We start from the raw sequence: 22,890 nt of genomic DNA, 5'->3' as shown, positions 1-22,890 counted from the left end.
GTCCTTTTTGAATAACTATTAACAAGCTTTTTTTCATTTTCGAGAGAAAATTTTTTTTTGTCATGGTTTTGGAGGGCTGAAACAGAAGATCCTCTGGAAATGCGAGAGAAACTCATCTATTTACAAAAAAATGTAAAAGTGAACCACCGCATTGACTATTTGTTTGTGTTTTACTACTTCCCCACTAACTATTAAAATAGAAATTCCTTCAGTGTCCCTTTGCATTGAATGTCAAAGTTCATTCAAATATCTTTGAAATTAAGCTTTTAAAATCTACCTGTGCAAAGAGTGAACTACAAATGTTTATATTTCTGCGAAAACGCATTAATGAGAAGTACCAAAAAAATGAAAATATGTTTGGTGCACCATAAAATTTATGTGGTGTGGGACATAAAAATTAATCATGAAGAAACAAGAAACTGAAATTTTGCTCAACTGTTATGGTTATTAACGGCCTTCTCTACGCGTATGAAATTTGCTGGAAAAGAAGTCTTAAATATAGCAGAAACACAATCAATTCCCGTATCCATTTATACTAATTCAACTTTTATACAATATGACCCTAAACTATGCGACTCGAAACTGAGTAATAGAATATAGAAATAGTTATCGGAAGAATGTAAATTTTTTGTTTTTAAAAATATGATTCAGGCGCAATATGATTGTTTGAAGTTAGCACCCTCTAAAGATTTAGTCTCTATTTAGAATTTACTGAGGGAGAAAACGTGGCAAAATACACTCTTAGCTATCTAGACAAATGATATAATGTTTCGATGTAACTTTTATTTAACGCTAAATTGAGTAAAACCACTCTAGTCAATATACCTAATAGCTAAGAAGTAATTTAAGTTTCTTATAGAAACCGAGCAAATTCTGACTCACATATTTATGCCTCTGTCAATGCTATCCAGACAAGTTAGGCATTAATTCAGAAGCATTTTTAAAACAATAATTAGGTAAACATTAATGCTTTTCCTAAATTTAATTATACTTCAAATTAATACTTTCTCAAAATTCCAGTGAATCTTCAGTTTTGACCTAAAGCTTTTAAAAAGATTCATAAAAATTGAAACATAAAAAAAAAAATAAACAAGTGTCTAGTGTAACGTAAAAAAATATCCTGAAAGTTTCATAAAATCACAAATTTCAAATATCCAATGTCAGACTCTTAAAAATACTGTCTCCTTGTTACAAATGAAGAATAAAATATGTTTTCAGCTTACCCATACCGTAGAGTTAAATCTGTATAATTTAAAATGTTCTTTTCAAAATCCCAAAGCTTTAAATTTATATATTTATTTTTATATATTATTTACTTTCAGAAGGTCGGAAAAAAACCTTTTTAATTGCCATCTTTTCTAAAGTCCATCTTGCTAAAGTCCATCTATAAAGAGGTCTGTAGAGATAAAATTCCATTACTGTGTTATAGAAGCCTGATAGTCGATGAACTGTACAAAAGTTCATCGTAAGAGTACTGAAGCAATTAAAAAATATAGAATAAAATATGAAGTACAGAAAAAATTTAAAAACAAAATAAGTAAATAAATAAAATTACCGTAACGCAATGTTGAAAGTGTCTCTTCGTAGTTTATATCAGCTGGACTAATGCAAGCTATCTAAAATTAGAGATAATTAGTGTAAACAAAATATTTATTGCGTTACATACACGATACAGGAATAAGTTATTCTACAAATTATTTAAATGACAGGCAGATTTGCTTCAGGACCCGTTACAGTGCCAAAAATGCTTCTGATTCTTAATTTATTAAAATGTTTCAATTTCTTAATTTATTTAAGTAATTCGCCAACTACCTAGATAATTTGCACGTAGTCTATTAAGCACTCTATAAAATGTATAAAATAAAAATAAGGTCTTTGCTGTAACAACTACAACGCTTCGGTACGCTCAGGTTAACATACTTTTATTTATTCATTTCACACAATCTAAATAATGAACTTACTACTATCAAACAATCAACTCATTTGAAGATAGAATCGATCATCAATTCACTTTAAAAATTAAGATAGAATTGATCATCAATCACTTTAAAGACTATAATTTAAAAAAAAAATCAAATGATTTGAAATATTATTACAAACAACGAAATCAACAAAATGTCTTTTATTTATTTTGCACTATCTAATGAATCAAGTTAGTGAATGCAATAAACCAATCAATACATTAACTGAGAGAAGGAAAAAAACAAATATTTGAACTTCAACGATACGGAAACCGTTAATGCACGTAGGTAAATTACGGAAAAGGTAAGTTACGAATGTAAATTACAGAAAACTCTTAATTTCGCACTTCAGCTGATTATTCTAGGTAATCTGCACATCTAAGTAATGCGCACATTAACGGCTTTTTGAAATTACTGTAACCAAATAATATATAATAATCAACCAATCAACACATTAGTTGAAAGAATGAGAAAAACAAATTTTTGAACCTTAAAGATGCGGAAACCGTTAATGGGCAGATATTACGAAGGAAAATTACGGAAAACCTTTGATTCTGCTCTACAACGGATTATTCTAGTTAATCAGCAAGATTTAGGTAAAGCGCACATTAACGGCATTTTGAAATCACTTTAACCTGATAATATATAACAAATCTTTGAAGACAATGATTATTGTGCAGAGACAATTAAAAAAACATGAAAATATATTGTTTAAATTGTTGACGAGTCATTGGATTCTTTTTCTTCTTGAAAATATTATTTGAAAATATTTTCATGGAAAATCATAATGAAATTTTGTCAAAGATCTAATTGTATGTAACACCCATCCAACCACTTAATACCATCGAACTTAAATTCTTCTTCATTTATGGCGCACAGCCCGATATGGTTCTTGGCTTGTTGAGCGATGTTGCTGTTCTTAAATAGTTATTAAAAATTATTATACTGAAAAAGGTGGACTGTTAATGAGGAAATAATTACTATTTAAGTAATTATAATGGATGCATAAAATTATCTGCTCTGTTTTACCATTGTGAGGAAGCATAGAGGAAAGAAAATAAAGTTTCTAACGACAGGAACTGATCGTTCGTTCTTCCCTCGGAAGCTACCGGAAGTGTTGCTCATTTAACGTTACCCAGTGGGCACCTGTGAACCTAAGTCACGGAGGCGAGCTACATTACCCACGCCACACTTCCACAAATACCCGTTTGTTGGGTGGGACACATTCACACAACAGAGAACAACATCCAGAGAGAAACATCCATGTCCTGAGCGGGATTCGAACCCGCAACCATTGGCTTCACAATCAGGCACGCTGTCCAATCGACCAACTGGCCGGCAGACGGAAGAAATATAGGAGTAAAGTTTTATGAACAATGAGAAGTTAAAATAAAAAATAAATAAGCTTAGAGAATGAATAAAACAGTTCTTTAGCGTTTCAAAAAATAACATCGTTTGTAAATAGTAACCTTTTTTCTACAAATAACAGCTATTTTAGAAGTATTTAAACTGCGTGTACCTTTTCTTTGCCATATGGCAACCCAGGGTGGGCTAAAACATCCCAATAAAAAATACTCCTTCATGATATATTATTTATTTACTTGTAGTCTGCTAGTCCCTCAACTTAATCGCTCTGAAATCTATTTCAACACAATCGAGGCATCGTAATTTTGGCCTTTTCTGACTAGTGAAGGAGTTGGCAACAAAAATCTTCTCAACTGATTTTTTTCATCCATTTTAAGTCGAGTTCATTTTTTTTTAAATTTATATACTTTTCATAATTTCGAGCTCTTTGAAAATTGTAGAAATTTCGTGATTAAAAATTCTTTGCCAAAGACCGCTTTTATCATACAACAGACTAAAAATAAGTTTCTGAAAGAACACTTCGAAAACTGTGATTTTGTATTCTTTATTCTTAGTGAAATATCTAGTTTTTTAACTATACACATATTAGGACCCACTCATTTTAAGGAATTCATTAACTTAAAACTAAAAGAATTTCATATAAAATAAATGATTCAGTTTTTAAACCTCCAGGAGTCATGAAATAAAAAGTTCCCACTTATTATTGACAAAACTATAAACCATTCAAATTGTAATAGGGTTACGTCACGGGTTTTAAATCAAGCACTTTATATTTTGAATAATATAAAAGGTAAGGCGCATCGCTTCAATAAGGAAAAGTAAAAGTGACCACAATTTTACAAAGTATTTCTAACTAAAATTTTGGTTCAAAATAATATGCCCAGTGAAATTAAATAAAAATGCCATGTGACCTAATATATAACTATTTAACAAAGTAAAGGAAGAAGACAGCAAAGCTCTTAAAAATTCTTTCAAAAATTGCCTGATGTATTTTTACAGAAAGAAAGGGGGCATAAAATTAAGACTCACCATTATTGTTTTGCTGTTGCCACCAAGAGCATTCATCAAAAGTCTCGTTAGTACAGAATCCCTGTATGGCACTGTAATAAAACATGAAACTGTTCATGCAGGAGTCATATCGAAGCATTTTGAAAAACCTGATTTTTTTAACAAATTTCCCTACTTTATTAAAAGGAAATAAATGTCTAGTACCAAAAACGAAAAAAGATAGGGCACGTCTCTTGAGAATTTTCAGTGGCGATAAATGTGATGAGACGAATATTTTCTGGTTTGGTAAAAATAAAATTATTTTCCCTTTTTTAGGTTACTCGAAAAACTCAGTATTATTTTTTTAATATTAATTTAATGTTCTTTATGTTAAACTTTGTGTCTATCATTTAGGTTTCTTTGAAGAAAAAAAGAAGAGCCGATATTTCAACTGGCTAAAAAATAGCGATGAAATTTGATAGCACCATTAAGTCAAACTTGTATTATCATCCGGAATAGAGCCGTAGTTAGAATATAAGCACACTAGCTAGTCAGTAGTAGAAACTATTTATTATGCAACGCACTACCGCTGCTATGGGCTGTTGGTGACTGCTTAGGAAACATTTTTATAGACATGCCCACACAATTTCGATCCTCTGCAGAGGAGATTGCTCTCCCGCTTTGATAGTTCGACGTCCTGAGCGCGAAATCGAGCATTTTCTGGTAGAACAGTTTAATGATGACTGATATGGCTCACCTTCGGTCCATTCGCAGACTGATCAAAGTGGTCACCTGCCCGTTCACAGACCACTGTCATCGGTGCTCGTTTTCGGTGATCTAGTGGGAACCGTCTCTTACGATCAGTCCACTTTGGGACTTTTAGTTGGTTTGAAAATGGTTAGAGTTATGAGTGAAGATAAACGAACGTAATATTGGGATAAATTATGATTGTAATGATAATTATGATTGTAAGGTTTGAGCACGCTAGCTTGTCAGAAACTTTTCGAAATTTTGAATCATGATAAATTCTGAGGAAATGATTGAAACTTGCACGGACATTAGCCAATCTAGATGAATTAGATAGTCGGATAACCATTCTGGAGGAAATTTTGATTTTAAAAATTTTTTTTTGTCACAGACGCAAGAAAGTGAGTTTATAAAAGCGTTCCAAAAAAACTAGAATGCGTGTAGAAGTATTTAATATTTTTTGGTGTAAATTTCTTAAAAAATAACAAAGTTTGTGCAAACAATAAAACAACTGTCTTTATGACCTTATTTGTTCACAACCTTCAAAACAAATCTGGAAAATTCACAAATATTTTGTTCGATTAGAAAGGTGTATTGGTTAAATAAAAAAAAACGATAAGGAATGAAACAAATTTATATTTTTACACTTAGATGCTGCCCACTAAAGTTTTTCAAGGTGTCAAGTTGTCATAACCATTTGAGTGAGGGGGTCAACTGTTTTTCATGTTTCAAAAAAAATTTATTCTGTTTTTATAAATGAAAAGTAGTTTTTTGAATGTTTGATATTATTTATCGTGCATAGTTTTTAATATTGGGAGGTATATTTCTAAAATGTTTTTCGTGAAGTTTTTTCCCCAAATTTATAAAATCTTCAATTCAGAGCCGTGAGGGGATCGAGCATTCACCTTCCAATGAGGTGAACAGGGTTCGAATTCCAGCGATGGCTGGTCGATACGGATTCCGCATCCAGTTCGCACTGACCAAAGTGCTGACGTAAAATATCTCAGTGGTAGACAGATCGGGTTAGAGTCATCTTGCCGTCAGGCTAACTGTGGAAGGGTTTCGTGGTTTTCCTCTCTATGTAACAAAAATGCGAGTTAGTTCCATCAAAAAGTCCTCCAGGAAGGCAATTTTCTCCCAATACTTGATCCAGGAGTTTCCTTGTCTTCTATATTGGGTTCAAAATTACAAGATTACGGAGTTGACAATTAGTAGTCGTAAACTGAAAATTCGGTTCAACGAAGGTTATAAAAAAAACAATCTTCAATTCACAACATCACAAACACAAAATAACAAATATGAAAAGCACATTGTATAACTAGAAAGATGGAAAAAGGATATTTTAAGTAAATATATTTTTTAAAAATCTCGTTTGGTGATGTCATACGAAGCCTAAATGTCATGCCACTTCTGACGATTGCTAACGTTAATTTTATATTCCGAAAACGAAGTTTTACATAATATTACTTACTAAGAAATATGTAACAAATTTTCATTGTGTCAGAAACAACGGAAAAATCGTTATTTTAATAAAGAAAGTTATATTTTATACGTATTTGTGTTGTCTTCTGACAGGTAGATTTAAATAAAGGGAATGTCCCCATCAGCCTTGAACAGGATGGGGCAGCCCTGACTCGCAAAATATGCTTTGGTATACATAAAATAACAATAGGTAAAAATAAAAAATGTATACTGATTCAATGTCAACAGAAAGAGATATCGGTGTTGAAGTATAAAGTACCGTATAAGTGAGGATCAATTAATAGAAAAATAAAATGTGTGTTGTCAATATTGATTCAGATCGTGAAATCTAAGATTTTACAGTGATTGAAAAAGCAGATGTTTATCGCAGAATATGACGCGCAGTCTCTGAATTTCTGGTGTTGAGGAAGAAGGATTTTTTGGAATCGAAAAATTTTGTCCGAATACTGGAAGTTTAGAGTAATCTGCCACTACAAGTGTAAGTATACGTTTCAAGTAATCTCTTTTTCATTATATGGATTGAAATTAATTTTAAATTTGTAGTAGTCGCTGGCTTTAAAAACACAGCGTGGGTTTCAAGACTTGTAACAACTGCAAGGCTCTCCCCTGATTCGGAACTTTTGCAGGTATAGAGAGAGATATGTGAAATTTTCTTTAGTAAAGTATTCACCGAAAATTCCTCACATTTTTTACGAATATATAATTTCTACATTATTAAGAGTTTCAAAAATAGAAACATTTTCGCTTTCTTTTTTTAGCCCAAAAGATACCTAAAAAAATTTAAAACGAAAAAATAAATGTAATGAAAATCGAATATTTTAAAAAGTGCATTTTATTTTGAAGTAGTTGTTGTTGTCGTAGGCGAGTAAGGCAGAGGAGTTGCGATTGTTCTTGTTTTCCAGTGGCGCCATCTATGGCCACGAATTTGACTTCTGACACATCCATACGTCACACCCGTTTATAGGGCCATTAATTCATCCACAGTTTGGCCTAAACTAGAGAACTATCAGTACCCCCAGAGGTATAATTTGTTATGGGATTATGGAGGACTTTGTGACACAAAATATTTAACGTGCACCAGTCACAATTTACTACACTGGGAGTCCTCCGTCGGCTGGATTCGACCTCCCGTTCTAACGAACAGGAGTCTAGCAGTTAAGTAGTTTAATTACGAAATGGTAATTCTCTCACCTCTTATGTTTCGACCCGTTGCTCTCTCTGCCAAAGAATGTATGCAGTTTCCTAGACAAGATAGGGACTGGTTGATGGCAGCACTCTCTTTCAGCCTGTCGCCTGTGGCACCTGTTGCTGATGCTCTCTCACTGCAAATAGAAGAAAATATACTTAACACGAAATTCAAAAAAATATATATATATTAATGTCACGTTTGCGAGCCTTGGTGGCTCAGGGGATAAAGCGTTCGCCTTCCAATGAGATGAATTGGGTTTCCAATCCCAGCGGCGAATTCCGCATCCAGCTTGCACCGACCACAGTGCTGACGTAAAATATCCTCAGTGGTAGATGAACAATGGGCTGGCGTCCCCTTGCCGTCAGGTTAACTGTGGGAGGTTCTCGTGGTTTCCCTCTCTACGTACAGCAAATGCGGGTTAGTGCCATTTTATTTTATTTTATGACCGCCGTTGAACAGTCGACCCAATTTTTGGGTTTACGACTACAAATGTTCAACGCCGTAGCCCTGTAATTTTGAACCAATCCAGAAGACAAGGAAACTCCTGGATCGGTACCCCCAGAGGTATTGATTTGTTATGGGAACATGGAGGACTTTGAGACTCGACAGATTTAACGTGCATCAGTCACAATTTACTACACGGGGAGTCTTCGACCAGCAGGGACCGAACCCACGAACTCTTGGACATGGGCCCGGCACCCCACTGACCAGGCTATCCCGGCCTAGTAGCGACAATTTAATTTTACATAGATTAACTAGCAGCGTTACATTACAGCCACAAAGAATGGACATCGACAATAACAGTACAATATAAAATAGCTAGCCACGTCACAGGAAAAATTATTATTATTATTTTTTTTTTTTTTAATATTTTTTTTATTTATTTATTTTTTTTTATTATTATTTATTATTATAATTTTTTTTTTTTTAACATTTAACATAAATGGCCATCACGGGTAGCTGAAAAGCTCCGGACTCACTGTCTGTCCCCAGGGACTGGGAGCAGGGTCAGTGGTGAGGCTTGTGTGGTATGTATGTTTTGTTTATGTTGTGTTGCGTGTTTTACCTATTTTTCTTATGAGTAGTAGTTGAGGCAGTGTTTTGGCGGATCATGATATAGATTACTGTTTTTTATTGTGTGTGCGTTTATAGACAGTTAAGCCTTCTCTTGTTTGTGTGGATCGAGCTTGAGGTTTTTTTTTTTCTTTTTTTTTTTATTAGCCTCACGGACAACAGCTTGTGTTGACTGACTGCCTGCCAAATACGGGTTAGTGCCATTGAAAAAAATCCACCACAAAGGCAAATTTCTCCCAATACTTGATCCAGGAGTTCCCTTGTCATCTAGATTGGGTTCAAAATAACTAGGCTGAAGAGTTGAATATTAGTAGCCGTAACCCAAAAAATTGGGTCGGCTGTTCAACGACTGTTATAAATTTTAAAAAAACGTCATATTTTCATTTCTAGTCCTTTGACATATATTACATACAGCTTCAACAAATGGTTTTCTAATATTTCTAACAGGAAAAAGGTTAAGGTTACTCATAGATTTCTAAAAATATTTTATTTTCATTTGTACTTCAATTACTAACAAAGCCATAGCTACTTTTGTACAAGGAGATAACAGATTATTTTAAGTCTTTAAATGCGCTTAACTCAAAATCAGATTTATTTTACATTTTGTACCACTTTAAACACGATGTCTCATGTTATATTTAAAATAATTGTTTACAATTTTTCGTGAATGTTTATGATTATATCACGCATGTTTTGAACAACAAACTAAGAGAAAAAGTAGAATTCTATTTCTTATGTATGTTTTTTTCGCTAAAACAAGTACGAAAGTTTTTTAAAATTTGCTAGCTTATTAGTATATGCATTCGTATTTAATATAATAGTTCAAAACATAGTGATATCCTTTTAAATAAAACACTCAAAGAATTTTTTGTTTCAAGCGGAGGAAATTTTTTTGCAGTATATAATGCTTTATTTTTACCAAAAAATGGTCATTTAAAAAGATAATAATGATACGCATATTTTTTTTGCTAGTTTTATTATTTTTTGCACGTAATAGAACAAATAAATTAGTTTTCTTTTAAATTTCCCTTTTCCTTTAAGAAAATTCAAGAAACAGTACATAATTTTTTTTATAGGAGCTTTTGTTTTTAATTAACAAACATTTACGGCAGATGTTGTGTTGGAAAGTTAACGTGTAAATCAATGAACAATGAAAAATTAAAAATAATTATAAATCACATCAAAACATGCCGCATTGCGACATGTGAGTGAAGCCGATAATCAATATTGCTAAATATTTTAATGTGGTTTCGCCCAATAAAAAATTTCGAAAAATGGTGATTTTTAATTATTCTTTATTGCTTGCAGTTGGTAGTTTCTTGAACAATTTAATGTGATTTTATTCATTATGAAATTTCGAAAAATTGTGATGGTATTTTTAATTGATTCATTGATTTACCCGTTCAATCCTCGAAACTCCACCTATCGTTAAATGTGTAAACAAAAACTAAAAACTCCGAGAGAAAAAACTTATGTCTTCTCATGTGATGCAAATTTTTAAAAACTGTCAAATTTATGATATTTCTTAGTTGCAAAATTAAAAAAGATATGTATTTGCAAAATTTCAAAAACTATTTAAAATAAAATTTAAACTTTTTCCGTTAAATGCGTAAATAAAATATTATTTCGATAGTTTAGATTATTAATATAATGATGCAATTATGCATTGTTTGCGCTTACTTCTTTACCCTATGAACTATCTATTTTGTCTAGAAATATCTATTTGACTACATATTTGACTACATATCTATTGCATATCTATTTGACTACAAAGGAGATATGCTTTTCTGGAAAAGTCGTGTCCAACTCACATTTTAAGTCACGTTTTAGGTAGGATATGACATTGGATATCAGTTAAAAATGTCCTTTCTTTATTTGATCAATATCGGCCTTAAGTTTATTTATGGATAAAATAAATTTTTGCCGAATTTTTGCTTCGAAAAGTCTGACAAATTGTTGCCAAGAGAAGCAATAAATAGCTCACTACAGTTTATTTATACTCTTAAATTTTTATTTTAAAAAATTGAGTTTTATTATCGAATAAAAATATTGATACCTACAAATACAATCAGAAAGAAATACTTATGCCATATGCCCTGTTAAGGTTGGGTATAGAAAGAATGAAAAAGTTGCAAAAAAATAACAATTTAGAAAAGAGAAAAACTAAAAAAATAATGGCCGGGTGAAACATAGTTAGTTGTACATTTTACGAAGTTTGGCTAACCCAGAAAAATAGTAATTCTTCTTCTTCAAAAACAGTTCTAGAAGATACCAAGTATATTTAAAGCACGTACCTTTTTATCCATAAAAAGATATCCAGTCCTGGATCGGAGATGAGTTTAGGATGAAACAAACAAAAACTTTTTGGCTAGTGAAAAAGGAATCAGTCCAATTCTTTTTTGAAAAAAAATTCACTATTGTTTTATTGGAGGAAAAACAAACTAGACAAATCACCATGTTGAGGCACGACATCATTTTAGGAATGGCCCATGCCAAGGATGTGGAACTAGTGATGACTGGAACAGGAGTGAAAAATGACCGTGGGGGATTTCCATCCCTGACGGTAGTTGGTCAGCGGATCATCCTTTAAAAAAAACTGGAGATTTTATCAGGAGAGTTCTTTAGTAGGCATTTAAAAACCGATTTATCAGGAAAATTCTTTAGTAGGTATTAATCCAATTTGTCAGGAAAAGGAAAATTCTTCAGTAAGCAATTCATCAGAGATAATGAAAAGTACAGCATGGCGATAGCTGAGATATTTTCAGCGAACAAAGCCCACCATCAAAATGAAGATGGCGCAGAGAAGCCATCTTCGAGAAAAAAAAGCTTCTCCACCTTAGGGAGGTGGGAGCAAAAAATGTTAAAACTCCGTTAAGCGGAGGGCAGCAAATTATATGACATCAAATTATCGAAAGCTATCCGTCTTTCGCGCTCATCCTTTTTATAAGATACAAAAACTTAAAATTGAAGTTGTAGTGCATGTTGTGCAAGTTAAAGTTAAATTACCTAAAAATCACGAGTTGAGACGAAAAATTGATTAAGCGTTAAAAGTTACGGTTGAGAAACACAACAAACACGCGAAGATGAAAGAAGCCGACGACCAGTGGAATTCTCAGAAAAAAAAGGGTGGAAACTTCTCGAAATAAAGGGGCTCTTTTAAGGAGCTGGTAAGGAATTTTAGGGGGAGAATGTCCAAATTGCGCTATCGCTTAAGGGGCTAAAGAAAGATGATGAAAAATAAAAGAATGTATTACAAAATTAAAAAGAATTAGTATTATTGATTAAGAAAAAAAACAGGATATTTATGAATTAGGCTGTGACCTAATGTCACATTATACCCCCCACTGCAGAAAAAAAATTTTTGAAGAAAATTTTTTTTTTTTTTTTGTTTTTGCCAAAAAAATATTAATCCAAAAAAATTTATAAATGAAATTAAGTTCTAACAGCCTGCAACTCCAGTTCACCACTATTCCACTTACAAATAGTCAGATGTTTACATAACAATCTATATCAAAACTTTTGATAGTAAGAGTCTGAAATGAGAAAAGCTGTGCCTCAAACATAAGACATACAAAGAATTAGTAACACATAACAACACATACATATAAGCAGCTTTACATGGCTGCATCTTGAATAGTGAGATGGCCAAACAATGTTAATTGTTTGATAAATGGACGAAAAAAAAAACACAAAACAATCTTAATTGTTTGCTAAATGAAAACAAACATTTTGACACAGAATCGTCAACACATGTACTATAAATTAAACTTAAACAACATATGCCTTGATGCATGTGAATGCCTATAAGCGCAATAACACCCGTATAAAAAAATTCAGGCTACATGAAGTAGACTGAGAAAATCTTCTCCAAAGAAAATAACATTAAGGAGGTAAAATGGATAATTGATTATTCAAAAAAGAAAATCTCACTTAGTAATAGTGGAAAAGCAAATGTTTTGAGGTAAAGGACATTAACTCAAATTATTCCTTGTAAGAAGGAATTGAAAAGAAATTGATTTGTTTGCTGGAAATTAGTATGAACAAAAAAAATTGAGAAATTGCAAACAAACGAAAAAAAATCAGGCTACCATTGTAGACTGACAATACTCCGAGCTTAAACGAAAAAAAACTTTGTACAACATTTTGTACATCAATCCATTAAGTGAATTTTGAGAAAAAAAATTGAAACCAATCAAACAAGATTGATAAGTAGTAATCCGAGTTAAAACGACAAAAAAATTAGTACACATCAAAATGTATACCTGAAACAAATCAAAGTCATTAGTGAGCAATAAGTGCATAAAAATTATTAATTTTAGACTTGAAAAAAAGTTTAAAAAAATTGCAATTAAATTTACTAGTTGTAACAGGAAAAGCCTAGGCAAAACATTAAACTTAACAAAAACTGCAAGGAATATTAACACTTAAAAAAACAACAAATTGACTCACAGAACTTTGACCAAAAAAAACTGCTAAAAACAAAACAAACACAAAACAAGGCCTTGACACATTGCTTACAAAAAGCATTACCTAACAAAAATTGCTGAACAATATACAATTAACAAACTCAGCATCAACAATTTTGTATAAAACAACATAACACAAAACAATAAAAAAATCATAACAACCGTTGTGACACCTTGAGATGTACAATGAGGTGTACTTGTATACATTACTAATGCAAAGAGAATTCACACTCTGCAAAAATCCAAAAAAATTTTGTATGTAATAATAGTGACTTATGACATACTAGAAAAGGAAAAAAAAATACTGTACAGAACTACAGGGTCGAAAAACAAAAAAAATTGGCATTCGATAATCAGACGTCATTAATTAATTACAATTATGTGTTTACGTAATTTAAAAAAAATACAAATATTAACATGAAATATTTGTTAAAAAAATTGCAATCAGTTAGACATGAACAACCACAAACACGAACCCATACTTATAAGTTTGTAGAGTCGCAAAAAGGAGGACACTGCCCATCATCCACCATACAAACCATATCACAATTTGAATACCTCATTCAATTAAAAATGTTAGAATTATTGACAAAATTAGTTACAAGAACTGTATATCAAAAAAATTTAACCAAAAAAATCACTGGTATTGCCTGACAAGTACTACAGGATCCCGATGTTCCGCGGATATGACGGCCAGCATCATATACACCGATACCCAAATAACACCCATCACACATATCAATGTTACATTTAACAAAAATTTATTTAGAAAAATTATTTACTTCTTAAATTGTAAGGACAAGCCTTAGGGAGAGTCATATCACTATCAATTACACTAGGGGAGGTATCCAAAGAGGGATGAAAAAGCAAATTTTGCCTCCTATGAGGACATAGACGTAAACGGTCTATATGAACAGTTAGTTTAGGTGCCCTTGTATTGTCCAACAGTTGGATTACATAATCCACATCATTAAATTTTGACAAAATAGTAAACGGACCATCAAATTTAGGTTTAAACACATTAGTATGTTTTAAGTAGACAATATCACCAATATTTAGTGATCTTAATTTTGCTTTCGCACCTTGTCTCGAATTTTGTTTGACTTGTGCTCGTTCAGAATTATGGTAAGCATTTTCATATGCAATATTGAGCTCATTTAAGGTCTCCAATAAATAGTGAGATTTATCCAAATGTATTGGTTCAACACTAGTTTCAAAACAATCAAAAATTAAGGCCAAATTACGACCAAAATGAAGTAAGTTAGGGGTGAATTTGGTTGAAGAGTGAATTGAACCATTGTATATATTTTGGTGAATTAATAAGCTGGTTGCAAATGACACACCTTTCTCATGTAAAGTTAAAACAGAAGACTTAATAGCTTGATTAATGCGTTCACTCATTCCATTACTTTGAGGATGAGCAGCACTGCTATGGGCTAATTTTATGCCTAACTTCTTATTGATTAATTCAAAAACCTCAGCTTTAAACTGAGTGCCTAGATCTGTTAATAGGTATAACATTCTACCATAATGAGTAATATAATTCATTAAATGTTTAGAAACAGTCTCAGTGGTTAAATTGACTAGTTGGTTTAAAATTAAATGTCTAGAGAAATGATCTATGAAAGTTAAAATATATCCACAATTCTTAATGGGTCCTACAATGTCCATTGAGACAAATTGTCCAGGCCTCTGAGGTAGCCACATTGATTTTAAAGGAGCAGGCTTGCTCGCAGACTGTTTATGTTTAATACATAATTCACAAGACTTAACATAATTACAGGTATCACTGTAACAACTTTTCCAAAAATATCTTTTAGACACAAGCTCATACGTCTTTTGAATACCAGAATGGGAAACATGACAAATATTTAACACTTTAGATTTTAATGAATTTGGAACTACAATTCTGTGTTTATGAGGAAAAACCTCAGTAGCATACATTAATATACCATCATTTAAAAAGAAATGTTCAGTCTTAGATTGATTAATTAAAGTGGGATTGTTTAAAAAAGAAATAACTTCCTGAATATTTTGATCTTTATATTGTTCCGATTTAAATGTGTCTAAAGAAATTTCAAGAGGGGAGTCATTATTAGTTAAAGCATGAATTACATGGTCTTCATTTATATCAGTGAAAGGTAAAATTAGTTCAGAATCATTACTATTTAAAGCAGGTTGACAAAAGTTTGGATCAGGAGAACGACTAAACCAGTCGGCTAACACATTCTCATGACCAGGTATATGTACAAACTCAAAAGTATATTCACTTAAAGCAAGTAACCAACGTGTGATAATATCAGCAGGTGATGTAACCTTGCGATAATGTTTTAGGGGTTTACTATCACTCAGAATTGTAAAATTTCTATTATAGAGGTAAGATTTAAATGCTGTAACACCCTTAAAAATTGCATAAAGCTCCAATTTGATGGCGGGATAGTTTTTCTCAGATTTGGACAAAGCCTTACTAAAAAAAGAGACAGGGCGAAGAGATCCTTCATGCTCCTGCATCAAAACTGCTGAAATGCCTAATTTGCTCGCATCAGTATTTAGGAAAAACGGTTTACTGAAATCTGGTAATTGAACAAAAGGTTTCGAAAAAAATTCATTCTGTAATGCATCAAATGCCCGCTGTTGTTCGCCAGTCCATTTAAATTTAGATTGCTTTGTAGCAACTTTAGTCAACACAGCAATTAATTGGGCGAAATTTGGAATTAAATGGCGATAAAAGCCACACACACCTATAAACTTCTTAACCTGTTTGGCATTACGAGGGGTAGCAAATGAAGTAATTTTGGCTATATTGGATGAAGTAGGGGTTATACACTTATGGGAAATTACAAACCCGAGATATTCAACAGAATCTTTAAAGAAAGAACATTTATTAGGAGCTAAAGTTAAGTTATATTTAGTTAAAATTTTAAGTAACGCTGATATTCTATTAGTCATTTCTTCAAAGGAATTTGCTCCGATTAGGAAATCGTCTTGATAAGCATGTATACCTTTAATACCCTCAGTATTTAATTCCTCAATAATTAGGTCTACTAAAGCCTGGAAAGTACTCGCTGCCGTTTTGAGGCCAAAAACGAGTCGTCTATTAGCGAAGGATCCAAAAGGAGTAGTGAATGTTAGTATGTCCTGTAGGTGTTCAGGAAGCATAACCTGCCTATAGGCTTCTCGAATATCACACTTTGTGAAAAATTTATATGAAGAAATTTCATTAATTATCGTGCTTATTTTAGGCAAAGGGTAAGTGGAGCTTTCTACCACTGCATTAAGTAGTCTTAAGTCCAAAGCTAACCGATACTTAGGTTTTCCTTGACTATTCTCTGAGTTTTTCTTTTTGACTAAAACTAGTGGAGCAGCCCAATGGCTAACATGCCTATGAATAATCCCGGCTTCCACTAATTCATCTAATTCTTGTTTAATGTCATCCCTTAAAGCATATGGAATTTCAAATGGTAAGGTTTTTATTGCATTGTCATTTTTCAATGTTAAAGAGGGAACCACACGATCAGTACATCCTAAAGTTTTTATGGTTTTAGAAAATGCAGCAAAATTTTCCAATAAAATGTTTTGAAGAATTAATTTTTGATCAGTGTCTAAATGTTCTAAATCAAAATCAGTAGATTTTAGTTCATCTTTTCTTAAATTTAAAATATCCTGAGAAGCAGTAATTAAATTACACTGTTCTAGATTAGTACAATCATTTAAATCTACATTATTACCATCATTACTATTTTGGACAACAAAATTACAAATAATATAACCTATATTCAAGCCTTTATTTAAATGAACAGTGTTATCAGAATTATTTTGGATTATTGTATTAAACACATTATTGTCAACAACATTAAGAGAAGGATGAATATTAATTTTTGAATTATAAGTAGGTGTGAAATACACTTCTTTATTTGTTTGATTAGCAAAAGAATTAATCCTTAAATGGGCAATGGCAGTCTCGCCTGGCTCAATTGTGAGTTTATTTTTTAAAACTACATCAATCTGTTCATTATTGGTATGATTAGAAGCTAACTTATCAAAATTATTTAAAGGAATACAAAAATTACTAAATTGCACCAACTCGTCTTGGAATTTAATAAGAACATTATGTGTTCTTAGAAAATCAAAACCTAGAATTCCCTGAAAAGTATCACTCTTAATATCTGCAATAAAAAATTGATGTCGAAAAAAATTATTATGGATTTTAAAGGAAATTTCAGCACACGCCGAAAATTGAAGCTGAGAATTAACTGTTCTTATTTGGACTTTTCTTGATAAGAATTTTACTTTATTATGAGCCCTAATTGCATTGAAAGTATCTAATGTCAATAATGAGACTGACGACCCACTATCGAGTAGAAAATTTACATTAACATTTTTAAAGTTAGAAGCAATTGTAGGAAGATTAATTTCATGTGAAACAATATTTATGTGTTCAATGTTTTCTTTATAGTTACAGTTAGTCAAAAATTCCCTAATAGTAACATTTGAATTATGCATCGATTTTGACATAAACTCATTTATATCAAAGATTTTGGATGGTTTGGTGGATGAGAAGACAGGGCCATCCCCTACTGCCTCCTGCGAGAGTTTAAAGGATTGTTACCTCTATAATTAGTATTATTATTAACCCTCGGTCTAAATTGTTCATTTTGACTAGGAATCGGTGGTGGTGGATACTGCGGTGCAGTGAACCTGGGAGAAACCATGGGGAACTGTGGCGGAAAAGAATGCATCGCCAATGGCCCGAATGAATTTTGTCTTAAATGTCTGAGATACGTTCGACACACACTCATGATATGCCCAGACCTATTACAGAAGACACAGTGAAGGTTTGGAGTTGGGCGAGGTTGTTCATGTCCAACCCGATCCTGTTTCTGTACAGGGTGAAGTAAAAGGGGACATAATTTAGTGCTGTGGGGTTTCGAACATAAATTACAATTAGACTGCATAGTCTCAATTTTTGTTGTCAACATTTCAAGTTGTTTTGAAATTAAGGTGAGCTGATCAGGTGCAGCAGAAGCACACTGAGTCACCGCATGAGCTGCGACTAAAGGAGTAGCCGATCCAGCTAATGATTGTTGAATTGTCACAATATGATTGGCCCTTTTGACCATCTCGCGGTAATCTTGTATTCCCTCAATGAGAATAGTCTCCTTAAGGTGCAAAGGGATTGCAGATAAGAACTGCATGGCTTTTATCCGAGACAAAGCAGTTTGGTCATTTATAAAGTTATATGCCTTATGGGCAAGAGAATCTATCCTATATTCTAAATTTTTGATAGTTTCAGAGGGCAAAAGGCTGATTGCCTGAAATTTTGCCAAGTCAGCCGAGGAAGAATCTTCTTGTTTGAAAAAATTTTGAAGCAGCTGACATGCATCCTCGAACTTTGTGACCACCCTACATTCAGGTGAATTCTGAAAAAAAGTGAGAGCAGCCCCAGACAATTTTGATTTTAATAAGTATAATGCAGCTGGATTATCAAATTGATTTAATTTTACTAGATCTTTAATTTGGTTCAGGAACCACTCTACATTCTGAGAATTTCCAGAAAATTCTGGACTATTGAAATTGAATTTAGGGGTTTGCCTATTGGCCTCTATGTTATTTACGTTGTCAGGCATAATTATTGGATTAGAATACGTCCTATTACGGGTTTGAATTGGGGTCATCTAATGAGAAAAAAAATTTAAATAATAAAAGTATCAATTACACAGGTATTATTACTAATTGTAACCTTTTGATAACCTCATGAAAATAATATATTGAAATATAATAAATTTTAGTATCAAGAAAAACACAATTAAAAATTAGGTAACCCTTCAAATTAATCATATAACGATATACTTGCATAAACAAGAAATATCAACCATTAGAAAAAAATATTGTCATTAATTATTTCAAAGTGCAAATAAATACCCAAACATTTTAAAAAACCAATCAATTGTAGTATAATATATTAGAACACTAATAATTTAGCAATATAGGAGAGTAAGACATTGGCAATACATATTAAAAATCAATTCAATAACCTTTCAACAAAATAATCAATTAAATTATTAAACATGACCTATTTCAAAAGCATACGAAGCAAAATTTTTAGTACACATAGAATTTACCAAATATTAAATAATGATTATTCATTTTAACCAATTGCTGTGAAAAAAATTTTATTTTTCAAATAATTTATGTAAACATCAATTTTATAGAATAAAAGGAATCTTATTTTTAAATTGTTATATGAAAAATTATTTACCAAATCTTATTCAATTACTACTTATTATTTAATCAAAAATATTTATATTAATCATCCTAATCAAAATCGTTATTTTTAATCACTATTATAAAACAATTGTAATATTCAATTACAGAAATTATGACAAATAATTATTATTATCTCAACTTAAAAATTATCTATTTGGTTATTGTATGAAACAAATTAGTAAATAACCAAAACAAGATATTAATGAACTAATCAAAACATGAAGTGTATTAAAAAAATTTGATTACATTGCATAATTTATTATTGTTTATTTGGCTAATATCAAAAACTATTGAAATAAACAATTCATTTCCTACTCCAAACTTAAAGAAATTTATTGAAATTAAATGTATTAAACATTGAATAATAATATCTTACATTACTCATAGTAAAAATTTTAATTTGAAATAATACACGTTCCCTGGTCAAAATAAATATAGTTAAAAACTATATACACCAACCGAAAAGCGGAACGGCACCAGATGCCCTGTTAAGGTTGGGTATAGAAAGAATGAAAAAGTTGCAAAAAAATAACAATTTAGAAAAGAGAAAAACTAAAAAAATAATGGCCGGGTGAAACATAGTTAGTTGTACATTTTACGAAGTTTGGCTAACCCAGAAAAATAGTAATTCTTCTTCTTCAAAAACAGTTCTAGAAGATACCAAGTATATTTAAAGCACGTACCTTTTTATCCATAAAAAGATATCCAGTCCTGGATCGGAGATGAGTTTAGGATGAAACAAACAAAAACTTTTTGGCTAGTGAAAAAGGAATCAGTCCAATTCTTTTTTGAAAAAAAATTCACTATTGTTTTATTGGAGGAAAAACAAACTAGACAAATCACCATGTTGAGGCACGACATCATTTTAGGAATGGCCCATGCCAAGGATGTGGAACTAGTGATGACTGGAACAGGAGTGAAAAATGACCGTGGGGGATTTCCATCCCTGACGGTAGTTGGTCAGCGGATCATCCTTTAAAAAAAACTGGAGATTTTATCAGGAGAGTTCTTTAGTAGGCATTTAAAAACCGATTTATCAGGAAAATTCTTTAGTAGGTATTAATCCAATTTGTCAGGAAAAGGAAAATTCTTCAGTAAGCAATTCATCAGAGATAATGAAAAGTACAGCATGGCGATAGCTGAGATATTTTCAGCGAACAAAGCCCACCATCAAAATGAAGATGGCGCAGAGAAGCCATCTTCGAGAAAAAAAAGCTTCTCCACCTTAGGGAGGTGGGAGCAAAAAATGTTAAAACTCCGTTAAGCGGAGGGCAGCAAATTATATGACATCAAATTATCGAAAGCTATCCGTCTTTCGCGCTCATCCTTTTTATAAGATACAAAAACTTAAAATTGAAGTTGTAGTGCATGTTGTGCAAGTTAAAGTTAAATTACCTAAAAATCACGAGTTGAGACGAAAAATTGATTAAGCGTTAAAAGTTACGGTTGAGAAACACAACAAACACGCGGAGATGAAAGAAGCCGACGACCAGTGGAATTCTCAGAAAAAAAAGGGTGGAAACTTCTCGAAATAAAGGGGCTCTTTTAAGGAGCTGGTAAGGAATTTTAGGGGGAGAATGTCCAAATTGCGCTATCGCTTAAGGGGCTAAAGAAAGATGATGAAAAATAAAAGAATGTATTACAAAATTAAAAAGAATTAGTATTATTGATTAAGAAAAAAAACAGGATATTTATAAATTAGGCTGTGACCTAATGTCACACCATACTTATTATATTATTATTCAGTAAAAGAAAGCATATGTACAGCGATTATTTCGATACATCGTCATATTTTTACATCGTCATTAGCTCTGCTTAAAACTAATATGTATCGTGCATTTTTTTCTACAAGAACTTTTGTTACATAGCGTTTTCATTCTTGAATCTTACGAAAAAAAAGCGTAAATTAGTATTTAAAAAAAAGAGCTATAGTATTGTATAGACTTTCTAAGTATTTTTCTTCAAAATTTTTATTTCTTTTAAATCAAAAGCAAATAAGAAGAAAAAAAGGAAGAAAAAAACACAAAAATATGCAAGGTTAGACCTCTCTCTCTCTCTCTGTTTCTGGGTGTTTCGATATCTACATTTAAGTTCTATGTCTACATTCTATATAAGTTCGATATATACACATACATCTACTTATCAGTTCTATATCTACACGTTATTCTATATCTACAATTCAAAGTTCTCCATCTACTTACCTGCCAGCTAAATCTACTAGATTCACCATCGACGTCTTTGCTGTTTCCTGTCCTTTCATATTCCTTGATTTCTGAACAAGTGTTATGCCGACTATGGTATGTGCTCGGCTATCGGAAATAATAAAAATATCAATAAATATAATAATTAGTGAATCCAACTTTTTTGAAAAAGGTGTCGTATAAATTTAAGCATAAAGCTAGACATAGAAAGGTATTCTTTCTTTCAAACATCTTTTAATTTGCTTTAACTACTGGTACAACAGTTGTATCCTAAGTTGTTGTTTTTTGTTATAAAAGTACTTGATTTGTTATATTATGTCATGTTGAGACAAATATGTTACATTGAAGGCAAACGAAATATGGTATCACATAAATTATATAGATATGATTTATGTGATACCATAACCCATGTATACATCCCATAGATATCCCATGTATCAAACACTTTTCAAAAAACAACTTAGGGTACAACTGCTGGACCAGCCGTCTTTAGATGGTAAATATTTATAGAAATATAGGAAAATACGTAAAATTGACATTAAAGCTACTGTAAGGATAAAGCTACTTTTTGTTTTCTTCTTTTTTTTTTCCTTGTTGAAAGATATCTTCACCTTAAAGTGATTGATATTCCTCATTAATAGTCAATGAATCGTTCTTAGTTATCTGGAATTTATTGATTTAAAAATGAACAATATTGGTTATGTAAACATACTGAAAAAATATCTCAGCACGTGAACCAAGAAGCTCGAAGTGAGTATGGATTTTTATTTTCAGCAGGGTAGCGAATCTACGTAGGTGTCGTATATTGTGATGCCATTTTAGCCTTCAAACCTGCTGAATCATTTCTTTAAGCTATATCAGTCTCCAGACGTTAACTCAAATCTTTCTTTACGAAGACCGACCTTAAACTAAATGGAATTTACTTTTATGGAATTTACTCGAAAGAAGAATCATGAAGCATGAAAAAAAAATTTTTAAATCTGTCATAGTAAAAGTATAGAAATACAGAAGAGACATCTGAACAAACTAAATCAATGTCAAATCAATGTACTCAACAAGGTTACAAGCAATTATTGTAGAATTATTTCAAAAGCTAGTAGTAGAACTAACTTCAAATTAATTAAACTTTCTGTCAGTGTACGCGGATTTGA

At 31.8% G+C, this 22,890-nt stretch overlaps 2 protein-coding genes across 8 annotated transcripts in view; one reads left to right on the top strand and one right to left on the bottom strand.

The window, feature by feature from the left end:
- The window catches only part of LOC107445372 (kinesin-like protein KIF28), a 72,021-nt gene that overhangs the window by 25,342 nt on the left and 23,789 nt on the right, over nucleotides 1–22,890 (bottom strand). For all 6 annotated transcript variants that reach the window (XM_087150279.1, XM_071179348.2, XM_071179351.2 and 3 more), the window contains 4 exons: nucleotides 21,740–21,847; nucleotides 7,734–7,864; nucleotides 4,356–4,426; nucleotides 1,556–1,616 (listed from right to left, as the gene is read on the bottom strand). In XM_087150279.1, the coding sequence (XP_087006405.1) occupies nucleotides 1,556–1,616; nucleotides 4,356–4,426; nucleotides 7,734–7,864; nucleotides 21,740–21,847 (371 nt within the window). The remainder of the gene's footprint in view (nucleotides 1–1,555; nucleotides 1,617–4,355; nucleotides 4,427–7,733; nucleotides 7,865–21,739; nucleotides 21,848–22,890) is intronic.
- Nucleotides 6,858–22,890, top strand: part of LOC107445373 (uncharacterized) — a 36,215-nt gene continuing 20,182 nt past the window's right edge. The window contains exon 1 of one of the 2 annotated variants that reach the window (XM_071179355.1): nucleotides 6,858–7,024. The gene's annotated coding sequence lies outside the window, so the exon portion shown is untranslated. The remainder of the gene's footprint in view (nucleotides 7,025–22,890) is intronic. The other variant, XM_071179354.1, reaches the window with a different exon arrangement.

The sequence above is a fragment of the Parasteatoda tepidariorum genome, chromosome 1, assembly GCF_982258835.1.
Source record: "Parasteatoda tepidariorum strain Cologne lab strain chromosome 1, Ptep-v5.0, whole genome shotgun sequence".
Classification (NCBI taxonomy): Eukaryota; Metazoa; Arthropoda; class Arachnida; order Araneae; family Theridiidae; genus Parasteatoda; species Parasteatoda tepidariorum.
The sequence above is the reverse complement of the archived record's forward strand: the minus strand, read 5'-3'. Positions and strand labels throughout refer to the sequence as shown.